The sequence below is a fragment of the Onychomys torridus genome, chromosome 4, assembly GCF_903995425.1.
Source record: "Onychomys torridus chromosome 4, mOncTor1.1, whole genome shotgun sequence".
NCBI classification, from domain to species: Eukaryota; Metazoa; Chordata; class Mammalia; order Rodentia; family Cricetidae; genus Onychomys; species Onychomys torridus.
Genome location: NC_050446.1, coordinates 54,184,854 through 54,210,099, shown reverse-complemented (window position 1 = coordinate 54,210,099; position 25,246 = coordinate 54,184,854). Strand labels below are relative to the sequence as shown.

General features: G+C 39.4%; 1 protein-coding gene across 1 annotated transcript in view; it reads left to right on the top strand.

Annotated features, from left to right (window-relative positions):
* Ccdc141 (coiled-coil domain containing 141) overlaps nt 1-25,246 on the top strand; it is a 160,211-nt gene that overhangs the window by 21,717 nt on the left and 113,248 nt on the right. Inside the window, 3 exon segments of the mRNA XM_036185814.1 lie at nt 14,450-14,641; nt 18,360-18,468; nt 22,494-22,747. Coding sequence (XP_036041707.1) covers nt 14,450-14,641; nt 18,360-18,468; nt 22,494-22,747 — 555 coding nt within the window.

The window sequence follows — 25,246 nt, the reverse complement described above, 5'->3', positions numbered from 1 at the left end:
ACCCCGGGAAGCAGCCATGCATAAGAGGTTCTCACAACCAGAATTAAGAGATGGTATGTTATATCTCTTCCACCAGAAAAGTATTTTGAAGTCAGAAAGCTGTCTGCCTACAGCATGCATTCACTCAAAGTCAGGACAGCTTACAAATAAAGGCCTAGCCGGCAGAAAAGGAAAGACACACAAATCCTGTAAAAGGAAGTCTGTGATTTCCAGTGTTTACTCTGTTTGAATATATTTTTATCCCTGTTAATACCAGTGATAATGCTGCATGACTGACTTATGGAAGGCTGAACTGTATTAGGTACTGGGCCGTGCAACTGACAATGTGTAATCTCATTTGAACAATATTATGAGGAAAGGAATCTTAATGCTTGTTTTCTAACTGCAAAAACTTGAGGTTATCTAATGTAAAAAAGTTCGTCAATAGCAGATTTGAGGTGATGGTTGGAGGCGGCTCCTCTGTTTACCTGTTCATGTGTTCCCTGTCCAGGCCCATTCTGAGCCACACAGTCCATCATCAGAGTCATTCTTTTTTGGGTTATCAAGAAAGTGCTCTCTGTTTGCCAATGAGATGAGGAACAAGCAATCCTGTTACATTTACCCTGCTGACCTCCTTTGTTCCATGAGTTTTTAGGGAAAAAAAAATTGGTGCCCCTGGCAGCCCCAACAAGCTAGACTCAGCCACAATCCCCAATATCCAATTTAAAAAATATATATGTAACAACAAAGATCAGAGAAAGGTGGTATATTCAATGTGGCCATATTAGGAAGATGAGCAATTAAAGGGCTCTAATGACCCTCGTGTCTGTCTTCAGGGCACTGGCATAAGATTGAGGTTTGAATGGAGAGTTAGAAGCATACTAAGCAGCCTGGATGGGGGTTTGGTCCTGCCCATGCTTGACTTATCACTGTCAGCCTCTAGTGTCTTCTGAACTCTGTGGACTCCCATTCTTTGACTTTCCTTCCCAGAGCATGAGCTATCTGGGGAACTCTGAATTCTTTGGGGTCTTTTGTTTCAATAATCTGAAACAAAAGTAGAAAACAAAGTGGAAAGGAGAGGCACATGCTTCTCTTTAATATCCCTTCTGTGGCAGGGTGGGTACATCCTGACTCACAATTCCTTCGGTTCGGTTTGTACCAAAGCTGGATCCTTTTTTAAAGTGTGAGGATAGCAATGTGAATATTGAAAGAAACAAAGCCTTCAAACTAAAACCTTCTCTGCAGTAGCATGGTTGGCACTTGTCAGCATGTGGGAAGGATTTGTCGTGAGTACCAGGACTCTTCCTCACCTCCTTGAATCACACCACACATTTGCTTATTTATTCTACAACAGTTCATGCTTTTGCAGCTGCTGTCGAGAAACCCTGAAACCTTGATCTATAAGCAAACATTGCACATAGGCGGGCAGTACCCTGAATTCTTTTCCTAAAGATACTGGTGAGTCATGAAGCCTGAGAACAGATGAAGTAGATACACTTGCTGCCAAGATGGCTTTCCTGAACATTGTCTCATTTGGATACATAATAAGGAGCAATATGGTGTGGAGTCTTGCAAGCGAGGGAACTGAACCTCAGAGAAGTCAGGGGACTTTCTAGCCTCTAGTAATTGATGGAGCTGGGAATCCAACCTAGTTTGTCATTGATCTTTCCTCTATGTTGTGTCCCAGAGCTTCCTGCCCAAACTGGACACAGAGGTCTCATCCTATTTAGACAGAGTTCTTGATCCTATGGAAAGAGAGCCCTGTCCCATCAAAGCCAGCAGTAGAGACTTCTTGTTTTCCAGCATTGGAAGTCTGGCTTAGGATCTTGTATTCTGGTGTGCAGTTCCTTAAGGCCTGGGGTATAATTGACCCAGAGGGGGAACTGCACATGTGTATGACACAGAACTGATACAAAGTTCAACAATTGTATAAATTGTATAAAAGGGATGCTTTGAGATTTTAGCTTTCAAGTTTTTTTGGATGGTTGAGGAGAATGAAAATACAAACTTGCTTTTATGACCTGGAAATGTGGTGTAAGGCACTCTGGATGCTAAGTGATAGAGGAAGAAAGTTGTCATTGCCAATCAATATGAAGCTGTTTTCTCATATTGTTCCTGTTCAAATGATCCTCCCAACATTGTGAAGCAGTCAAGAGCTGTTCTGAGCCTACTTGAATTTTCATTATGATCAATATTGATTGTGGAAATGTAATTGCCTACTATAGGATATTCACTCTACTTTTGATATGAGGCAAGGTATAAATAAGATAGAATGGGAAGAGAATCCATAATGGCTTATAAGTAACTTTGCTTTCCTGTGTACTGCTAAGTGCTTTCTATAGGAAGAGTATGTAAAGTGGAATTGCTTTCAGGAGAAATAGGAATCCTCAGTGCTGACAGTCTATATGTATAACAGTAAGGACTCGACTGGTAGCCATTTAGAACAGGCGCTTCTCTCTCATCACTAATGTTCTGTATATGTGAAGAAAAGGGACATTTACTTTGTAAGACAGGAGATGCTTTGCTTGTTGGCAGTGTAGGCTATGAGCATATTTTATTGACTTCTGGAATCCTTGGCTGATTCATCAGATATTCAGAATATTTATGTAGAAATATTTGGGACATATATTAAATATTTTATTGGGGTTTGTATTAGGCATTTGGCTCAAATGGGACTTCTGTTATATAATGTTGCATTGGCTTGGTGGGCACAATTATCTTCTTGTGTATGTCTGTGTGTGGAGGGAGTGTGTATGATAGACACATGAAAGTTAGTGGGTGCATGCTCCCATGTGTGCACATGTAAAGGCCAGAGAAGGATGTTGGATGTCTTCTCTTGCACTTGGCTTTGTTGCCATGAGACAGGGTCTTTCTACAAATTAGAAGCATGCTCTTTCATAGGTTGACTGGCCAATGAGCTCTGCAGATCCACCTGCCTCCACACAGTCCCCCATGATAGATAGAGTTATAGGCACATGCAGCCTGTATATTGGTCCTGGGAATCAGAACTCAGGTTTTCATGCTTACAGAGCAAGCATGCTTACTCACTACACCATCTCCTCAACCATATTTTTGTTTTAAAGATCTCACTTTTGAGTAATAAGTAACTGAAAACACTGAAATGACCTATCTTCTCAAAATAGGAATTTCAAAACTCTGATTTTACTTTGTCTTGCGGTCTATCACTTGCGGCAGCCTTTTCTTGAAGTTGAAAGATTATACTGTCGGATGAGAAGCACAAAGTGAACAAGACAGACCTCACTTTCACTGAGCGATCCACAGAAAGCATGAGGCAGTCACTCCTGAAGTTTATATGGTGCAAGGCCACATCCAAGAAAGGAGGGTGGAAAGAGACAAAAGCATCCCCAAGAAAGAGGAATTACTCTTGGCTGATGTGGGCAGAGGGCTTCATGGAGGGGTAGAATTGACATTGAGACTGGAAGGAAAACAGGTTTGTAAAGAAACAATAAACACAGAGAATGTTCTAGTTAAAAAAGACCAGCAAAGGCAGTGGCGCCCCAATGCTACATGCAAGAGATTGACAAAAAAAATAATTAAACTTAACTACTTACTGTTCCAAGAATGTTCATTATTCTTTGCTTCCAAAGGTCCTAAACTAATTACTTTCAGCTCCCTTGGTAAAACTAAGGTGATTTCTATAAACAAAACGACAGCCTGTTTCTGTTCCAGGTAGACTGTCCTGTCAGGGTAACATATTCAGGATGCACCATATATATTTGATCTTTTAGTAAATTGCTATTCAGGGCACCATTTAATGCTCCACTGAAAAGAAAGTCTGTAATCTTTTTTTGTGTTCTGTATGGCAGCTCAGGTGGTTCAATGACCATAAAATATGCTTTATTTAAAGCTGACTGTTGCCAAGCCACACTTGAAAAGAAAGAGTGCATTTTTTTGGAGAAGCATGGAATAGCCTTGGTTTTCCATGCTTCTGCAACCTAAAGGCAAAGTAGCTCCTTTTAGCATCTCTTTAAATAACAAGCTTTATGATGTTGGCCAGAATGTCTTTTTCTCTGATCCAATTCCAAGATACTTTCCCTGAGTTTAATAGCCAGCCAAGTGGGAAAGGAAAACTTAAATTAAGCTGGCCTTGACCGAGTCCTGAGGCAACTCATTTTTCATGAGTTGCTTGTCTTAAAAGCACCATAGCTCATTGTCAACACCAAGTCTGCTTACGCTGTAAACCGGACACCCCATTTGTTCTGTGAAACAACCAGCTTAAAAAAAACATATTGCTGCTGCTGTCAATGAATCTGAGTATTTCATTTGGTGGCTACCCTGAGGCTTCTTCAACTTGAGAATGGATTTTCTGTATCTGAGAATATGTTGTGGCTCCTTTTTGAAAGTAAGGACAGAATTTGATTCTTTTTTTCCTTTAGATTTTGAGAACAGACTGGAGTAGATGTTGTCAGTTCAGGCAGTGCCTATGATATTTTGTGTGACCTTTGTGCTACTTTTGTTGACTTAAATGCAACGTCCAAGAAAGAAAGGTTATCTAGTAAAGCACAGATAAGGATTGAGTGTCTGTCTGAGCAGGCCACAGAGGAGATTCCAGAGATGATACCCAGGGTACATAACTCCCGAGGGACAGAGAAGAGGTGACCACGCAGAGAAGATATGCTTGCAAGGGAAATCATAATCAGGAAGTGGAAGTACTTGGCTGTCTCCAGTGTGCTGTGGGGTAATCTGGTTCCTTCACAGGGGGTATCACAGCCAAAAGATGCACCTAGAGTGAGTCGTGTACTTACTAAGAGAGTCAACTATTTTGATACAAATCAAGAAAGTAAGAGCCTGGAGAAGTTCAACTCGTAGGCTATTCATAGGCACCTACCTTAGTCACAGGTAATGATTCAAGAGTTCCGGACAAGTGAGATGGCTCAGCAGGGAAAGGGTTTTTAACTAAGACTAATAACCTGAGTTCAGTTCCTGGGACCCACTTGGTAGAGGAAGAGAAACTTGTCCTTTGGCTTCCATAAATACACCATGGTACACATATGTCCACTCCCACCCCACAATAAATAAATGAGTGCAATACATTTTTAAAGTTCAAAATAAACTAGATAAAACTGAATGATGGATAATTATGTTACAAGTATTTATGCCATATAGCAAATAGAATTCCAAAGAAAAGGCCATGTTTATCAATATAAAATTCTCAAAATCTTCCTTAAGATTATAACAATACATTCTTTCTTGAATTGTGGGCAAAAACCCAGGGAATACATTTTGTAGCTGTTTACCAGGGATGGTGCAGTTATTCAAGCTTCACCACATCTAGCACCTTCTGTATTTGGAAAGATGAGTATCAGGAAATTTGAAATCCCAGTCTACTTGGCATCTTCCCCTCTGTCATGAGGCTCAACCTTTCCTTCCAACTTGAGCCAGAACCCCAACTGTTTCCACTGAATAAAAGTTTACAAACATTGGAGTAAGAAGTCAGCTCATTCTTACCCAGTGATCAAAAGATATCAAGAAATTAAAGTGTCATTTCCCCCACTTGCTGAGTCTCTCTCTCATGGTTAAAAGAGTAACCCTGAGTGAGGAAGTGAGTTAGAATCAGTCAGCCCAATAGTGAGTATGAAATGGTTTTTAGACTCTAGAAGCAGATATGAAAATCAACCATCCTTTACCATTTTTACTCTGAAAAACTTAAGTATATAAAGTCTTCATCTAGACTTACTACTTATTAATATTGCTCCAAATGTTCTTTCTCTTCATCATCTCTCTAAAGTATGAGAGTATTTGTATATACTATTTTTAGAAGAGCAATGTACTATTTAAAAGTAAGTTTCAAACTACAGGAGTATAGGCATTTAAACAAGCCTAATAAGTGTGTATAAGGGTTTTAGTAGAGGTCCTTATAAAATACAGCTGGAAAGAAAGAAAGGATCAGGAAGGAATTGTAACAGATCTTGTTGGCAATAGATCTCTCAGAGGTGAGAGGCAAGCCTGGACCATGCATGAGGATCCCAGGACCTATGCATTGTGGAAGAGATGGGGACAGTGATAAAGATTCTGCATGGTTGCAGTATTGGCATGGGAGAAGGTAGTTGAGGCCATGAAAAAGAAGAGGACAAGGACCCCATAACCAGAGCATAGTAGACCAGGTGTGCCTTGGAAAAACAGGCTCCTTGGCCAGAGCATGGAAGACCAGATGTGCCATGAAAAGGCAGACCCTCCACCAGAGCATGGAAGACCAGGTGTGCCGTGGAAAGGTGGCCCCTCTTTAGCTTATCTTGTGGGTGATGAGGAAGCATTGACAAGTGTCAGGCAAGGGTGAGATCTCAGTGTGTTCTGTCACCAGAACTTTAATGATGACACCATGTAGCATGTTGAAAACAAACATCAAACAAAACAAAAAACTTACAAAGGTGGAAATTCTCGGGCAGCTAGATGTAGTTTGGAGAACGCATGGACTTTCAAATGTCCCAGTATCTTACTTATATTTGCAGTCCTATTTTCTTTCTTTTTTGTAATAGGGACACTTTTTGTTTTGTCTGTTTGCTTGCTTTTTGCATTTTCAGTTGAATAATGCCCATTGCAATTTATACTGTGCCACTTGACACTTCAAGAATTAAAGATAAGAAGACCTTTAAGAGTTCTTCTCCTTTAGAAGTCTGGGTAAAGGTTACTAAGGTTGCATAAGGAAGTTCTAATGTATACACTTTTAATTAACACCTAGTAGTTGTAGATACCCATGGGGCACAGGCAGCACTTTGTATGCACAGTGCGTAGTAATCAGATCAAAGTACCTGATGCTTCAACCACTCCACACTGTTACCATTTCCTTGTGTTAGGTTCATTCAACATCTTGTTTACTGGCTACGTAACACTGTCCCATCATTGTCAAACTTATTGAACTGCAATAGAGGACGTTAGAGGCTACTCCTCCTATCCAGCCCTATTTCCTATCTTCAGAAGAATGGGTGAGTGGATAATGCCTTCAAAACACAGCTGCATGTCAGAGTCAAATGTGGACATTAATCCAGCAGGAATTCCCACTTCTAATCCTCAACATCTGGGGCCTGGGGATCTGTCTTTTCTAGAATCCCTCTCATCGGGGGTGGGTATACCCACCCTGATTTGAGGAATATGGAACTATAGAATCAGAATAGAAAGGACTCAGCAGCAGAGATCTAGATAAAGGACTCAGAAATAGTCAATGTCTAGGGAAACAAAACCAAATGCTATGAAAATCTATTTATCATGTCAGCCTGTGCCATACAAGATGCAATGTCGAAGGTCATTTAGTGCCTTTGGGAAGCTGCAAAATGTGAGGCTCATGTGGGAGGGAGGGCTGTGTGGAGGCTTGACAAGAGAAAGGGAACTGCTTCACCCCAGTGTTAGCAAAGGAGATGGTCAATAGTGAGTGCAGTTGTGTGCTTTGGTTTGGCCAAGCAGTCTAGATATGTCGATTAGTTAAAATCCTAATACAGACAGCATATACCTCTACTTTTTACTCAGACTTCAGCAGCCCTGTTAATGTTAAGCCTTAATTTGAGGATTAGCCATTGTGTGGGAATATCTGCCTAAAGACGATAAAACATATGGCATTAGTCATCTTGTAGCACTATCACACTCAGACTTTATAGTTTATACTAAGGAAATGTAGTCCCTGGTACTCCTTCTCTGTCATGTCTCTCCACTGTGTGATAGTGACCGATAGTCTAAGTGATGACAGGTGCAGGCAATAATTGTAGTTAACCAGATCTGTATTAAACGATGAAGATAGGTACCATCATTTGAGCCTCAACCTGACATTCATTCCATGTTTGCATCCAATGTGTTTGGAAGTCAATGATTTAAAATATTCTCTCTTCTCAGTTGGCAGAAGAAGAGATGGTACAATTTCATGTCCTTAGTTCATATCTCATTAGAGGTGTCGAAGCAAGCTTCTTGTTAGATATTTAAAAATAATTGGGTCTTTTGGTGTTTTTTTTTTTTTTTTCCCTCAAGCATCTTAAAGTATAAGTCTTATGTAGACACTGTGGGTGTGTACTGTTGCTAAGGCTTTGGGTGTTTGACTTCTGGAGAAGCTCTACTCATGGCTAGTAGGATGATCATCGGCCTGTTCTAGACTCACACCATACATTCCATGGCAGGTGAACAGACCATTGCAGATAACCTCAAGAAGAAAAGACTCGGTAGCATTGGATTTTCCTGGGATTATTAAATTATGACTTTCCATTTTATTGTAATTTTTCCTGAATCAAGTATGTTTTCATCTGTGAGCCAATCAACTCATCCCATCTGTAGTTTAACCAGCAAGTTTTGTAAGTTAGGCCAATGCTATCAACTTGTCCTGTAGATGGCAAAGGTATGGGGGTAGCTCCAATTCTCTGTCATGATCTTCACATACTAGAAGGTTTGGATCTATTAACAGGGAAGAGAAGGAATATTTTGTCAAAATAAGAGATGGGGAGCAGGGATGCAGGAGAAAGAGGAAGAGGAGGGGGATGGGCAAGGAGGAGGAGAAGAGAAATAGGGCACACTTTTTATAATGGTTTCATTTTACCAGTAGTGTTTCTGTGTCTAAGGAAGGAAAAACAATCAGTCTTCAATGGAAAAGTAAATTATTGCCTTATAGGCCTTAATAATGAGGGAAAATGCGTTTCTTCAACAGTGGGAACAATGGTTGTTCTCTGGTCTTTCGATAAAGTCGTGGATATCACAGGCTTCTCATTAATAGAACAGCTAACTTTAAACCTTTGTGTGAGATGTTCCACATATAAAGCTATACTTGGCTAGTCCTTGTACCTTGCAAGTGTACTCAGCCAGCAAGTATTCAATATTTCTTAAATTAATGGATCTGTGGCTCTGAATCATAGAATTAGATGAGACTGTAGAAGCTACCCAGTCAATGTTGTGGGTAGATGCTGACATTCTCCCATGATGGTGACTTGTAGAGTGATACATTGAAACACTCTTTGGGCACTTTCATATGAAACTTTGCTTTCCATCAGTATTTTATTCAGTAATGAGATGTCACTGAAAAAAGCCTCATCATATTGATTGTTAGCTTATTTCTTCACCCTCACTCCCTTCCTCTCTCTATGTAAGATGCAAACAACAAATTCCTATCAGTGATATATTAAACAATATTATCTCCATTGAATGAGTTGCCTATGTTGAAGGAGCTTTGTGGAAATTTCCAGACAGGAAGTTGTTAGAGTAGGGAGAGAAAAGAGGGTATGGACATTATTTCAGGTCCAGGCCCAACTTTCTCCAAGGCAGTCTCCAGCTCACAGCCTAAGAGGGAGGCTTCAGGAATCGCTGTCTGGGGTAGCTGATGCCTGGGCTGACTTCTAGCATAGCTTCCTTGTTGAGGTCATAGACACGAGAGTAAGATATTACTATATTCTCTGGAAGGTAGGAAAGTATGGAGTAGTCCAGAGAGTCAGCTTCTACCATGTTAGGGAAGATACACAGACAACACAGGGTGGGGTGGTGAAGCACAGACTCCTCACTTCCTGGATGACAGACCCCTCACTTCCTGGATGACAGACCCCTCACTTCCTGGATGTCAGACCCCCTCATGTCCTGGATGACAGACCCCTCACGTCCTGGATGATTGTCACTTCAGGTGACAGAAGCTCTTTGTAGTGCAATATGTCTTTCCATTGCCCTGTCACTATTTTTGTTATTTTTACGCAGATAAATTACAAGTACAGACCTCTAGACATATCTTAGTTTTGGTTTAACCTGCTCAGCCTTTTATTCCTGAATTGTATATATTCGCCACAATTTTTCCTCATTGAATAATGTTAATTTGTTGCATTAGGATTTTCCTACATTTTTTATAATCACTAGAATTATTGTTCTAAACATGTTCATAAGAACACCTATGAATAAGATTTTATGGAATAGATTAGATCCGTTTACTTTAAAAAAGAAATAACTTTATTATTGTGAACACTCACATTTTAGAATAATCACTATTGGCTAATCATGTATGTGAGAAAAGATTGAAGACACTTTAATGTTTGAATGGACCATTTCTAAAATTCCCAAGTTAGTTTGGCAATTTAAAAACTCTCAACTCAAAGATGTTTTAGGAGCTGAGGGGTTTTTCTCTGTTTACTTAGGTAATTTTTTTTTTTTTTTTTTTACTTAGGAGGACTTTTGAATTGCTTGACAGAAAAGATAAGGTTTGGTTTCAAGAAAATTCAGAAAATCAGTATCCAGATACGTGTGAAAAATAGAAAATTCAGATGGCATCTTCATTCTGACCCAGAAATGTCATGGTTGATTAAAAAAAAAAATACTTGGCAGTGTAGCTGGAATCATAGTGACAGCAATCTGAAATGCCTGTTAATTCAACATCATACTGATGTTTCTACAGATGGACACAGGGAATTCACCTGCCAGCAAAGGGCCAGTCTTCTCTCAAAGCGGTCATTGCTATGCATTGAATGACGGGCTTTTAACCAGACTTATTAGGAAAATTACTGGCATTTAGAAGAACAAGCAAAAGATGACTGCATAAATTGATGAGGCTTTTGTGTCGGCAATAGTGATAGAGTTAGGATAACTACAGCATGCTCCCGCTGTTCACTTTCATTGGTGAGAGTAGCCCTGGACATGCATAAAAAGGAACACATACACGTCACCCTCGTCATCTCTACAGCCTTTGGCCCAAGTGGACTACATGTCCCAAATGCAACACTCTGTTCTCACATAGATCTCCTAAATTAATGGGCCAAATTTAACAATGCTGTTGGATTTGCCATGAAATCAAAATGCGATGATTTAAACTTTGCATGAAACCTTGACATTTGCTACTTTTGTACATTTTAATTTTACATAATAAGTATGTTTACTGTCCATATGAAAATGTTATAGAATTATTTTTATACATGAAATAATCGTTCATCATAGAGAATACATTTATATTTATACATATAGTGATTATTTTATTATAGAGGATTAGTGAAAAATTGAAGAACAAAATTTTTTCCCAAAATACATTTTAGTACATATTTTTTAAAAAAATTGTTGATGTTTGGGCTCACACTCACTTATGGGTATTTATTGTTGGTCCTTCAAATCATAAGTAGCTTTTTGTTACCTATAATGAGTATAGTAGTATTGACTTTGCCCCTGCAAGGATCACAGTATGTCCTCATTCCAGTGGTTTTATAAGTGATTAATAATTAATTGATTATATTAATGAGAAGGTACCCATGAATATAAAAATAATTAAATATACCATCTGGCATTTGTTGACTGTTAATGTCTGTCAGGTGCTATGCTGGGGACTCACGTGGATTACTCATTAGATCATCATAAGTTTATAAAATCAATATTACTGTTGAAGGTTGAGACATGCTGAGAAAAACTGGCTTATAAAGTGTCCAGGGTTCTAAGTGGCAAGGTCAGCTTGTGGACCTCAGTACTGGGTTATGGTGCTGGGAGTCAAACTCAAGGTTTCGTATATGCTCTACCTCTTAGCTAGGCTCCTAACCCCTAACTCTAGCTCTGAGCCATTTGTTTATAGAGTGCCTGCCCAAAAAAGAGGCCTGATATATTATGGCTTTGCATTGTGACCAAAGGAAAAATGGTCTCCATCTCTGGAGGAATAATTAAGTGTGTGTGTTTTGGTTGTTATTGTTGTTGTTGAAAAGAGAATATTTTCATACATGAAAGATATTCATGCCTCAAAATTTTCTTCATGTGGAGTTCTGTCTCCACAGCATAAGAAAATAAGTTCAATATTGAATATTAAAATAGAAATTGGAAATATGAGGGAAATATAGTATTACATGGTAAGGAAAAAGATCTTTATGCTGTTTTCCAAAATGAACAATGCACCAATCAAATTATCTCACCATTTACTTCCTGTCTGTTGTGATTCCTCAGGAAGTATGTCATTCCCCTTGGAGGTTGTGAGATGTATTATTTTTGTGAGGTGCCTGTGGTACTTCCTGGTAGGTTTACTCTGTCCTTTGCTCCAACTTTCTCAGCTTTCTTGCATCCAATTGTAAACCTCACTTTATCTTCCTAGCTCTTCTCTTTTCCCCACAGTCTCTCCCATTTCCTGAGAAGCCTTCTGATTTCCTTATCCATTCAGTTCAACTCTGTGAAGCACCCATCCTCGTACCTCCCGCCAGTGACCACAAGCCTGGAGAGAAGAATGGTTTCTTGTGATGGACCGTGTTCACCAAAGATCATTAGAGCGTCTAATATAATGCCTGTCAATGCTGTTGGTACCTCAGAACACTCATACCTTTATGATACTACTTCTACTTCATTGTTCTAAAACTGTGCTTCCTAGAATCCCTGGGAATCCATAAATGTAGTCTCAGAGAGACTGATGGGTACTTAGGAGAATTTCACTTTTTTGATGCTTATCGTAAAATCTTATAAGCTGATATATTTCAATGCTTCCACTTGCATTTGTGCTTCAGTTTCATGATGGAGCAATGGAACAGTGAATCTTGACTTGTTAGAAAGTGGTTTCTCATACTGAGGGTGCACAGCCTTCAGTCTGAGTTCCCGACGTTTCTGGATTAGAAAACGTCATTCTACAGTATGGAGGTAGGCTGCACCAGCAGGCCAGCTTGATCTTGATCATCACATGCTTTCTGTGACTCTCATGCTGTGGCCCATGATGGGGATTGTATAGCATAAAAAGTCGCTGTCCTGGGAGTTAGTAGGCACTGCAAGTGAATCAAGAGCCAACTGAAATACATTGTCATCGATTGGTGCCAATCCTCTAGAGAACAGCTTAGTGCCTGTACCAAAAGCCGTGCGATGTTGATGCCCACTGAATCTACTCACCATTAAGAATTTATCTTGTGAAAAATGAGAGCAATCCACAGAGCTATAGACAAGGAACAAGTCGTTAGATAGAGTTAAGATTAAATTAACCCAACACCATTTGCAGTAGTTAAAGATGGAAAGCAGATTTGGACTTTAACAATATGAGAATAATAAATAAATCATGGCATTACATGTGATGTGGTATTTGCTACTAAAAAAATACTTTCCTACTGATTTCTGTTAAAGGTCAGAGAGTAACAGTATTGTTTTGTTCTGTTTAAGAGTCACATGGTGGATACGTTAGGCTTTGTAGATGGTATTACCCCATGAGTTGCAATTATCCAAGCTCTGCTTTTGTGACGTGAAAACAGCCGTAGGTATGGAAATGACTGAACATGAGTAAAACTTCATGGGCACTGGACTTTCAGCTACGCATACTTTTAAAAATAATGAAATACATCTTGAAATGTTTTCTTTTAAGAATCATTCTTGGTAGTTTCCTACACGAATTCAATGTATTTTGGCCCTATTGACGTCCAGTTCCCTCCTCCAACCCTCCCCTCCCCCAGCTTCATGTCTTTATTCTTTACTATAACCCACCGAGTCCACTTAGCACTGGCAGAATGTAGCAGTCTTCTCTCAGACTCTAGGTACTAGTATAACACTGTCACGAGTCGAGGAATATCTGTATGTTACTTCTATAACCAAAAGAAACAGTTATATTTTAGCTTGTGGGCCTATCCTTTAATGGATGAGCCATCTTTCCAGCCCAGAAGAAACTGTTAACAACTGTTATATACTTGAAAGTAGTTTTAAAAGGTTAAGGCCCTAAATTCATTCAGGAGAGGCAGTTGAGGGTCAAGGAAGACCCACCACTCCACCGTCTGGACCAATGGGAAAATTTGTTTAGACAAGTGAGCCATGGGCAAAACAAGGAGAGGCGAGTGACTAGAAGGGAGAGAATTCTAGGCTGAGTCATGGATGATTATCTGTAGAGAAGAATATGGCGGAGTAAGCAGAAAGAGGCAAGAATAGAAGTAAAATCCTGTACTGAGGCCTAATTTGCCGACTGATTTTTATCCACAAATCAGTCAGAAAGATTTGCAAGTTGCTGAGTGGTAGGATCCTGCTTTTGAGTTAGAAATATCCACATGGCATTCCCACACAGAAGGGCTTGGGTGATGAAGAGCCGGAGCAGGAGCATGGCAAACAAGGGAGGAAGCCAAGGTGACAGGTGGAAGCAGAGAGAAAGGCTGTGAAGAAGTGGGCTGCGTGACTGGACTGTCTGGGTCTGGGAATTGAAGGGAGCTGGAGAGGAAGAGGCAGGAAATGAAGGTCGTCTTTTATGAAGCTTTCTGGGTAGTCAGGCGAGTGGTAGACATGATGAAGGGGGTATGAGGAGGTGCAGATATTTTGAGTTGGAGGAAGTTGCTGGATGAAGTTTTGGTGAAGATTTTTCAGAAGAATTTAAAAATTGGGGAAAAAAACAAAACTTACAGAGCATGTTTGTAGGTATACAGAAATGTTCACTTGGAAGCAGGAGGAAATACAATTTGTGTTTAGGAATTATACATTGTCTTCTAGCCCTTCCTAGATCACATACAGTTTCAGGTATCTGTGTTTAAAATGGGGTGCTTTGTTTTTACACTGGATGACACACTGACTGTACCTTTTGTTTTCCTGGACTTAGGCCTTGGAAGACCGTGTGTGGGAACTTCTACAGGAAGCAGACAGGACTGTGGAAGCGAACAAGGCTCAAAGTCAGGTGTATGATGCCATGGCCCAGACTCTGGGTGAGGCATGGGCGACCCTGGTCTCCATGCTTGAAAGAAGAAGGGAGCTCCTTGGGCTGACTTCTGAGTTTTTTGAAAGTGCTTTGGAGGTTGGTGTTTCAAGAACATTTGCTTCTCCAAATCAACACAAATAACTATAGCACACTGAAAAAGTTTGACTTTCTAAAACACAGGTTGTACGCATGTTCAAAATGGCAGAATGACTGGGAGATATGCAATACCTTTAGCATTATTTTGGAAAAAATAAAATTAATATTTGAAATATAGATCATCGGTCACTTAAATATAGATAGTTAAGTGGAACTCTCTGTCACTTTGATCTAGTTCCCTTTTTAGAAGATAGTAACGTAGTCATGGAATCTTATTACTCTTACTGTACAGTTATTAGGGAATGCTGATGTGGAGGATTTTATTGGCTAAAAGTCAGAGATTAAAATTTCTCCTGCTTACTTGAAAAATCAATTACAAAGTATTTTGTAGAATGTTTGACTTGTAAACACAGCATTTCATAGAGTATTTTCCTAAGGGATATAGTTGAATTTCTGTAGTTTTAACCTATTAAAATGAGAATAAAGAAAGAAAAAGGCCCTAGACTTCATATTGTTTACTGTTCTCGGTGGCAGTGTGAATCTGGGACCATAGGGCCTAACACAAGGTGGACTAAGGTCTCATACAATGACCAACTTTACCCAGAGCATCAAACAGTTTATACTATGAGGGTCAAGAGTCACCTGAATAAAGTATATAATCACAAGGACAAGCGGCACATGTGTTTCCATAGAGCCATATGAGTAACAGCGGAAGTAAACTCCCTTCTATCTGCTACACCTGGGAGAGCAGGAAGCCATATCCTGGGAACAATTCTGTGTTCTGAAGAAACTGAGGTCACAACACTTGTGTCTTGTTTTCTTGGCATTTTCTCACAAGCACTCAGAAATCTCCTCACACAACTCCGTTCTTGGACTGTGTTTTGACACAGATGAATAGGTACTGAATTTCTTCTGTAATTTTTATTTAGCTTATTTATTTATTTATTTTACATTTTTTGGTCTTTATGGAGGCTTTTTATTTCAAAATGTAAAACCAAAAGATATCAAAAGATGTATATTTTTTTGTAAGCCACTTATTGGAAATTTTACATTTTAACTCCTCTGGGCAGCGGCAGCATGCTCTTGCTGGTGACCAAGTGTTACTACACTGTGATAAAGCACTAGCTTCAAAAACCCTGATGTTCTTAGGGAAATTCAAGAGTTAAATCCGGAACAATGAAGGGGAGAAGATTAGTACCAGAACATAAAACTTGAGGTGGACCATCTCATACACCATGAACTCATTTAGAAGAGGAACAAAGTGATACTGTAGCTTTCAAGATTCACATGTCACAGCTTGACACCAAAGCGCTGCTCATTTATAGACCGTGTCTTGGTGTGGGGCGTTCCTTATAAGACCTCATTTCTTGGAAGAAGAAATAAGACAGCTGAAAGGCACTCACAGAAGCCAAATCACAGCCCTCACTGATTCATCCCATCTTAGTAGAGGGCTATAAAGGTCATTGGCTTTGTAACTCAGCGCTCCTGAGCACAGCAAATGATCTTTTCCTGACATTAGGCTCAATATTTGTTTCTTGGTGTGTTTTAGTGTAAATGCTAGCTAATTTTCTCTGTGATGTGGAAATTACTTCCAGATATTCTAAGGAGTAGAAGGAAATACTAAGCCAAATCAGATCAAGAAGGCACTTTTATCCATACACTTGAGTGAGCTTTTATTGGATCTAGGGAAATGACTAAATAGGTCTATATTAGCCTGCTTCCCATTCCATGAACCACTCACACTAAGTGGAATCAGGGTCCTACATAATCTTCAGACTGCTTCTTTAAGGCAAAGCAATTTTCACCAATGATAAAGATGATGAAATTAATTTTAACACTGTTTAAATTTCCTTTGCCAATTCCACTCTGTACAAACTTCAGAAAGAAGGAGAAAAGCGTAAGTTTTAGACAGAAAAAAATCCACAAGAGTTAATAAATCAAGGAATTTTTAGAACCTCTTTTGTTTACAGTTGAAACAATTTTGAGTAAGAATCTGAAATAGAGATATAAACTATACCATGGCTATAAACTGTCTGCAATGTTCTACTGGAGAACAACAAATAACCTATGGGGTTTTCCTCTTTTGAAGATTCTCTTGGAGTGATATCTTTAAAAATCAGTTCTTAGAACTGAATGAAGGAGAGATGTGAACACTTGTGTATATGTAATCCTCTGTAACTAACCATGCCAGACTTCTTTAGAGTTCTAAGAGATGTTATGATGAGTTGGTTGGTAGTTATTATAGGATAGCATCTGGCTCCTAGGCTTAACTGCCACATGAGGGTCTTCTCAGTCACTGCTGTGATTTGGGAACAATGCAGCTGAGTGACAGTGACCAGTGTCCATTCGCTTGTCCTACAAGATGGCAGAGGCCTTCTGTACTTTTCAGAGGGGACATGCTCACTAGTCGCCTCTCATCATTCCATACCACTTAGAACTGCATTTTCTACAGCTGTTGTCATAATCAAAATGTCAATGGGTTTCATTAAGTATTAGCAATCACCAAATTCAAAGACAATACTTTAGAATAAGCAAAACCGGAAGTCAAGTGCAGTTGGGGGCGGGGCTTCTTTGTCTTTCTCATGGATACTTTGCCTTTATTGTTTTATTCTAAACCAAACCCTAAGGTGAACATTTTACCATGCTCTTTACAAACTATAACCTTCACTGAACCTTGGTGCAAAACCACACCAGCTGTCTGTCACCATGGGGAAGGAAGGACACTGTAATAGAATATTTAACTAGGCTTTGCTCCCTCCTAAAATTTTTGTTCAAGATTATCCCCCTGGGAATTTTTTTCCTGACTTCACATATCTTTTCATCTCAAATTTACTTGAAGGAAAAACTTCAGAAAATGTAATTGATCGCATTGGCTATCATTGGTGTGTCATACACTCTCCCTTGAAATGAAGGAATGCTCCAGTTTTCATGTTGGCTTCGGCCAATCCCATTTTCATTCATACAAATGAGGAACAAATACTATTGACACAATAAGGTTGTATCAGATAAGGTTGCCAATTAAAGCTTAAGAAGCTAAAGCTTGCCTCTGCCCCCTCATCTCTGATCACATTCCCTCTTATAAAATTAGCAAAGTTGGCACATTTACTTTTAGACCCCATCTCTTCTCCCTTTACATGTGTGTCTGAGTATGTTTTCTTCGATGATATTAGACTGTTATTCACAGACATCTATGTTCTATGTCTAAGTTCAAACACACAGGGGAAAAAACAAGACAACATTTAATTAGATTTTCTCTAAGTTTAATTTACTTATGAGTTTATAGATGATTGGTTGACCAATCTTTGGTTGATTTTTGTCAGCAAGTTTTCTGGCTATCCTCTGAGAACGTACCTTAGAGTATTGAGAGGTACTGAGTTTTGGGCTATAGGGAGAATATAATCTGTAAAAGATAATATTGTCTGAAAAGCTTACTAGATATTTAAATATACACAAGATGGTTTATTTTAGCATACATGATATGTTTCTAGTTAGAAAAGAAATAAAAATGGAGGAGAAACCATGGCATTTTATAAATTTAGTACATGTAAATACATGCATACTATCCTAGAGTAGAACATGCTAGCACACAGATGTGTTATATTAAGTCCCCTCATATTGTGTCAGCTAGATCATTAATGCGTGAGAACGAACCATAAATATAATAAAGTATTCCAGTGGTTTTTTATCATTTTCACATCTTTCCCTGTATTTTTTTCAGTTTGCTATCAAAATAGACCAAGCTGAAGCTTTCCTGCAGAAGCCTCATGAGTTTGAGAGCGTCGAGACCTTACAGTCACTACTTCAGCTTCATGACCGCCATGCCAAAGGCAAGAAATGGTTATAGATTCTTGTGAATAACAGTATTGGGAGATTTTTCTGCTCTTATACTTTAGTTTGTTTAAAAAAAAAAAAAAGATAAAGCTTTGCTTTTGGTCACCTTCTCAAAGAAAGCATTAGCTTTAAGTAGCTCTAGAGGAAGGTAGAGGACCTGAGGGGAGTTTAGCTGTAGGTATTGTACATCATCATCCATGAGGACATAGGCTGCCTCTCTCCTGTTCAGCCCTCCATCCCCAGCATCTGCTGTATCCCTCCATCCCCAGCATAGGGTTTACCCCATTCCCAGCATCCAGTTTATCCTCCATCCCTATTGTCCAGCATCTTACAAGCTGTTCAGTACTGTGGACCCTTAAGGTACACTCACTGATTGAATTCAGTAGCGTTTCATCTAAGGGTAGATACATGCAAACCAACCTTGAAACGTCATCTGTGTAGAAGGAAAACACTTCTTCCATCATTACATTGAAAAAGAATGGGAAACTTTTTAGATAAAAGTCCAATAAAACATTACACAGAATATTTTCAGCTCTCTCAGAGTAACTAGTAGCAATGGTTGAGTTGTTAAAGTATAGTTTATATGCCAGAGAATCTTGGGACTAGCCTGACTGGTGTAGGGAAAATAATATAAATAAATGGGGGGGGGGAGTTTCCTTCTTTTTTTGTAATGTATTTTTTAATCTGAACTGGGTCTGAGTAAAATGGCTTCATAGATTTGTCACAAGTTTTGATATTGTCTGTTTTGTTTTATTTTGGTTTTTACAGATAAAGACTCACTCTATGTAGCCTTTGTCACTTTCAAATTGATTTTGATCCTCCAAAAATTTGGTTATGCTAGAAAAGTAGAACATGGATAAAGTAATAAAGTGTATTTTTAAAGACACACACGCACACACACACACTTTCTATTGCTCTCCAAAATCTCTATAAAATAGCTCTTCATTATTAATCACTTGCTACAAGTTTCCCAAAATAAAGTGATTAAGAACAGTCTTTCCTTGGGTTGGGGATTTAGCTCAGTTGTAGAGCACTTGCCTAGCAAGCGCAAGGCCCTGGGTTCAATCCTCAGCTCAAAAAAAAAAAAAAAAAGAACAGTCTTTCCCATGTAAATTTTTATGGCAGCCAACCATGTGTATAGATGTATTTTTTTCCTGATGATTTGTCCATCACACCTGTCACTACGAGATCTAAACTGTAACAGGAGATTCAGTACTAAAGCATCAGCTGGCTGGTCTGACATAGTAGTGGTTATCTAGTGGGTCCCCTGGGGCTCAGCTGAATCACTTAAAATTCCTGATAGGGGCCTGGAAGAGAAAATTGAGTCCTGTGACCATGATGGGTTTTATGATCTCAAGTCAATCTCACCCAGCCAACATGATTATCCCACAGCAACTTTACTCATGGAGTTTTACCCTGTGGAAGTGGGGACTTTCCCATAAATATTTGGAGCTTGAAGAGGAGACAGTGTTTATATTCTTCCTTCTGCTTCTGCTGGCTTCTTCAAATTTAACAGGATCAGTGACACAATAAGCCAACTGACACAGATGTACACTGCTTTTTAAAGGAAGCCTGAGGCTATACTGCTCTGGCATCCAGCTGACAATGGACTCATGCCTTCCTTTTCAGTGTAATCTTTGAGAGTCTACCAAGCCTCCCCTTGGGTTGACAAGATGGATAAAATGCTAGCTGAACACAGGGAGCATACTTTGTCATTGGTGGCATGAATCTTGGGATACTTTTAAGCCTCTCTGTGTGATACTTGAAGGATTGTAGGGGGCAGTGATCAGAAGAACTGGATCCTAATGAATAATGCCCAATGGTGGCTTCAAGAGCTTTGTTTTTATAAAATGGGAGTTATACTAATCAGCCAATTAGTGGGATGTGGTTAAGATGATATGATTTGAAGTGCATGTTAATGGATGAAATTTCTGATTGCTAGTCAAGGGCCTTGTATCTATCATCATCATTAAATTTAAGGGAATAAAATATGAGTTGGTAGTTCTAATAAAATTCTGAGTTGTTGAGCAGTTGAGTGGTACAAAAGTGAATGTCATGATGATAAAATATAGCTGGAAGCTATGATGAAACAGCCCCAATTGTCCCTTTTCTTCTTTAGTATCACCTGTGTGACCGTGTCTCATGGCTTAGGTCAGAATAGAGTGACTGGTTGAGGTTTCTGACTTCCAGAATGTTCCACCAGAGTAGAACGTCTTAGATAGCTGAAGACTAACATAGCTTCAACTGTCTACTCTCCTTTTGATCTAACCTTGGCTTGTTAGTATTTCTCCAGAAAACAGTTTCCTGATTACTTTCCAATCTTCTCTTTTGAAGTTAGTGACATGTAATAACATTTCTGAAACAGTTCCTGGTGAGGAACCCAGGGTCCTGTCTTCATATTGCACTGGGGTTAGTGGCAAGGGCCATTATTAAGCAAATAACCATACACACAGCTGTAATATTATAGCCAAGATAAGAGTTATGAATAAAAGTAATGTTGCACTATGAAAATGTTTAATAGGAGTATTTAGTTCAGTTTATTCTTTAAGTAACTGACAACTGATAGGGCTGAAATGTGAGTAGATAGAGGTTCTAGAGATGAAGAGAGCTGAAGTGAATGACATCCTTAACAGAGGAAGTAGGGGAAAATAGAGATGCAGGAGAAAGTATAGATGTGTGAAGAATTTACAGAGGTAAGATTGTGGCTTTTGGAAAAAGAAGACAGAAATTAGGTCATGTCAGATGTGATAATCTACTTTAAGGAATCTAGCCCTTAATTTTAAGGCAAGGAAGCCTTTGTTGAGAGAGAAAGGGAGAAAAAAATGGGAGGGTGATATAGAGAAGGGAAGAGGGGAATAGGTGGAGGGAGGTAGAAATAGGTAGAGGAATATGGAGAAGAGGGAGAGAAGAGAGAGAAAGTGCTGTATGTGTCTCCTGAGGAGGCGTGGACAGATGCTTGTTCATCTTAGATAGGACACTGATGATAGACTGAAGAAAACATTCCTCCATTCAGCATGGTGAAACAATAAGTCTACTGGGGTTACTTACAGCAGCATGCATGACTCAAGGGGAGCAGCATCTCCTAGGACTCCACCCCAGCATGGGTGATGAAAGTGAGTTCCTGGAGCTCTCTGCAGTTTGCAGGAAGATGTACTGAGAAGACTCTTGCTCGATAATTATTGATAGTTCACGTAATCCTGGGTGGGGAGGAGGTTATGGATCTTAAGACTTTAGAGCTTTTGGATCTTGTAAATTTAGTGAGCTTCCTGGACCTCATAAGTATTTTAGTTTCCTAAGTCTTAGGAACCTTCCTCCTCTCTTCAGGAAGGAGTGTTTCAATTTGGGGAAAATATCACATCCCACAACGTGGAGGAAATACCACATACTACAACGTGAGTTTATAAAGATCTCAGTGGGTCAATGTGAAGAACTGATGAGTGGGTTAGAGGGGATGCTATCAAGAGTGGGTTGCACAAGTCCAGGTACCAACACTTGCATCATGGGATGGAGAAAAGTAGATGGATGCAGGAAGTGGGAAGGGAGTGTAAAATAGACAAGTCACTGAAGGTGAGATAAGGGGAGGCGTGTACCACAGATGATTCCTGGTTCTATTCCTGGCTTGTGGAGGCTGGACATACTCTTAATGGTTTCTCCAACTGATGCTCAAGTGTTGATCTTCAAAGCACTGCTCTCAACTCGTACCTGTCAATACTATTTCCTCCTGGTGATTCTTCAGCTCTTAGAATTTAATTTTGTATATTATCCCTTTCGATAATATACAATACAATCACTACAGAGGTTGTTAACTGGTGATCAATTTGACAGACACATGTGCTTGATCACATGGGATTAAAAAAAAAACCCACCATACAAATCGCAAAGCATTTAAAATGTTTATACATTTAAGTTCTTTTCAATGTAGCTTATCATTAACGTGTTACACATATAAATTATATAAAGAATGAAAATACAGCTATGCAAATGCTCATTACTATATTTTTTCTTTCTAATTTTCTTCTAGAACTCTTAGAAAAATCCCTAGTCCTTTTAAACAAAAGTCAACAACTCACCGACTTCATAGAAAAATTCAAGTGTGATGGATCTAATATGAATTCTGAGCTGATTCAGGGAGCTCAGAGTAGCTGTCTGAAGATTGACAGCCTCCTTGAACTTCTACAAGACAGGAGAAGGCAGTTGGACAAATACTTGCAGAAACAGAGGCAGGAACTGGCTCAGGTTCTACAGTTGTGTTTGTGGGACCAACAAAAAAACCAGGTAACACAAATGGGCGTTGGGTGAAGTCTTGGTCTTGACCAGTTATATGGACTAGTGATGTTCTGGAACAGCATCATGATTGCCATAGTTGAATCTGTTAATGGTTAACCTAAAAGTGTTTTCTCTTAACTATAATCTGGCTTTCCCAAGCAAGCATGCATATGAAAATGAAGATTCCCATCTCCTTATAATATTAACATTATAAGCTTGAAAATTTTACGTTATTTGAAAATAACTGTGTTATATCATTGAATTTGCATTCTCCCTTTTATATCATTACTAAGGGTCTTGTTTTTCCTTTAAATTCTGAAATATGAATTATAGTTTTCTGGGGTGCTGGGAAGATGTGTGGAATTCTGCTACATTGCTACTGATTTCATTTAAAACAGTCTGTAGTGCAAAATAAGGACAGCATTCCTGGAAGAGTGGTCGGGTACCAGTGGGAAAAGGTAGAGCGTTGCCTGGTGTCTGGATGTTCTTGGTTATAGGGGTTTGGGACCTCCTGGGTTTGCAGACTCAGTAGAACTCATTATTCAGATTGTAATCATTTAAGCTAAAAGTGGGGCAGGCCCGAGTCAAATGGTTGGTATAGTTCTGCAACGTTTCTCTTTGCTCCAATCCCATTCTCAACGTATGTGTAAACTAAGGGACAGGAAACTGTATGGAGGCAGCTCTCCTGATCAGGATGCATAGGAGGGGGAATCTTTTCATGTTTCCCATTTCTCTGATGCAAACTGGAAGACAGACAAAGAGCTGGAACTGTGTGTTGGTTCTTATTGCAAGCTGAAAAAGAGAAGATTTAATGTCTAACATTTTGATTTACTTACTGAGTACCTACTATGTGCTGTGCCCTACTACAAGTGTTGCAGATACACACAAGTCAGCATCTCTTTCCTTTGTGAATTTTCTTCTGTTGTATTTCTCAGTCTTTGAACTATTGGTATTTGGTGGTAGGCAATTCTTGCTTTGGAGGAGGGTGCTTGGTACATATTAGGAAGTAGAATCTCTGATGTTTACCACCCTATTTTGAGCAGAATACCCTCAGTTAGGATTTCTAAAATGTCACTAGAATTTGTAAGATGTATCCCAGCATGCAAAATCTTTGTCTCTTGAGAACTACTAGACTGTGTGATGGGCAAGTCATAAAATAAGTGATCAGTGACAAGTGCTATTTAAAACTCCAATGAGACATGAATGTTGGCATGTGTTGCTCTATTAATCAGACACGCCTCTTGCAGGAGGTGGCAATAGATTGAAGGTGCCAGTGTAGACCCCTCCTGTCATATATTCTTCTTGTGTTCTGCTTACCTCCTCCTCCAGGCATCATCCTCTTCTGGCATCTTCTGCCTGGGCTCTGCTGGCTCCCGCCTGCTTCTGATGATGTATCTGCCTGCTCTTCTTTTCCAGGTCCCATCTTTATCCCCATCCCACTTCACATGTGTGTTACTTAAGATGCAGTCATACTGTGCAGTCATCTTTCAGTGATGATGGTGGTGTACCAAGAGGGAATTCATACCCAGATGAGAATCTACTCAAAATTATTGATTAAATGTGTGTTCCTAGGCTCTTTGTCTTCCTATCGCAAGCAGGTCTGTTATATAGTTCATGCTGTTCCATCTCGCTTTCCTCTTCCCATTCTCCATTTATTCTCTCTGGCATCCAGTTCTCTCCTAGTTCTGATTCTGGTTTCATGTTCTCAGAGTGACTGTCTCTTTAAGGGAATGTCTCACTGATCCCTTTCTTTTTAGGTTCAAATTCTGATGCTTCCAAGAACAGACTCAAAACTCTTCTTTTTCTCATGTACAGGGGGTTGTTGCTCACTCAGCTTAACACAGAGACCTGTTCTCTCCAGAGAAAAGGCTCATCTAAGAGGATTTTCCCAAGCACAGAAAAATTGTCCAAATAATGAAAACATAGCCACAGGAGGCTTTGCTTTTATATTTGTGCTGGTAACTTTGCCTTCCTGACCACAAATCTAACCAGCCACTCAAATTCCTGCAGTATAAAAAGAGATCAGAATTCAGAAAATTCTAGATAGCAATATTCTAGCTTATCTACATACTAAAGGAAAATAGAAATATCTTGACTGAGATGTTTGCTGATAGCTAGAGTCAGGTTTTATAGAAGGTTTCTGACTTGATGAATTCTAACTTAATGAAGCCTTTCCCTCCCTCCCTCCCCCTTCTTTCCCTCCCTCCTCCTTCTTTCCCTCCCTCCCCATTCTCTTCCTCCCTTGTTTGAAAGAGTGCTTTAGAAGGCTGCATTTGGAAAGATACCATTCATTTTTAGGGAAGTTTTTAGTTGGTAGGGAAATTGAGCACAAAGTAGAGATTTCCCATGCACCCCACCCTAGCAACTATATTATCAGCATCCTCTGCCCAAAGAGGACTTTAGTTCTGCTGATGTTCTTACATTAAGACATCATTATCATCCAGGGTACTATACTCACTAGGGTCCAGTCTCAGTGTTGTATATTGCATGAATGTGGACAGATGTATA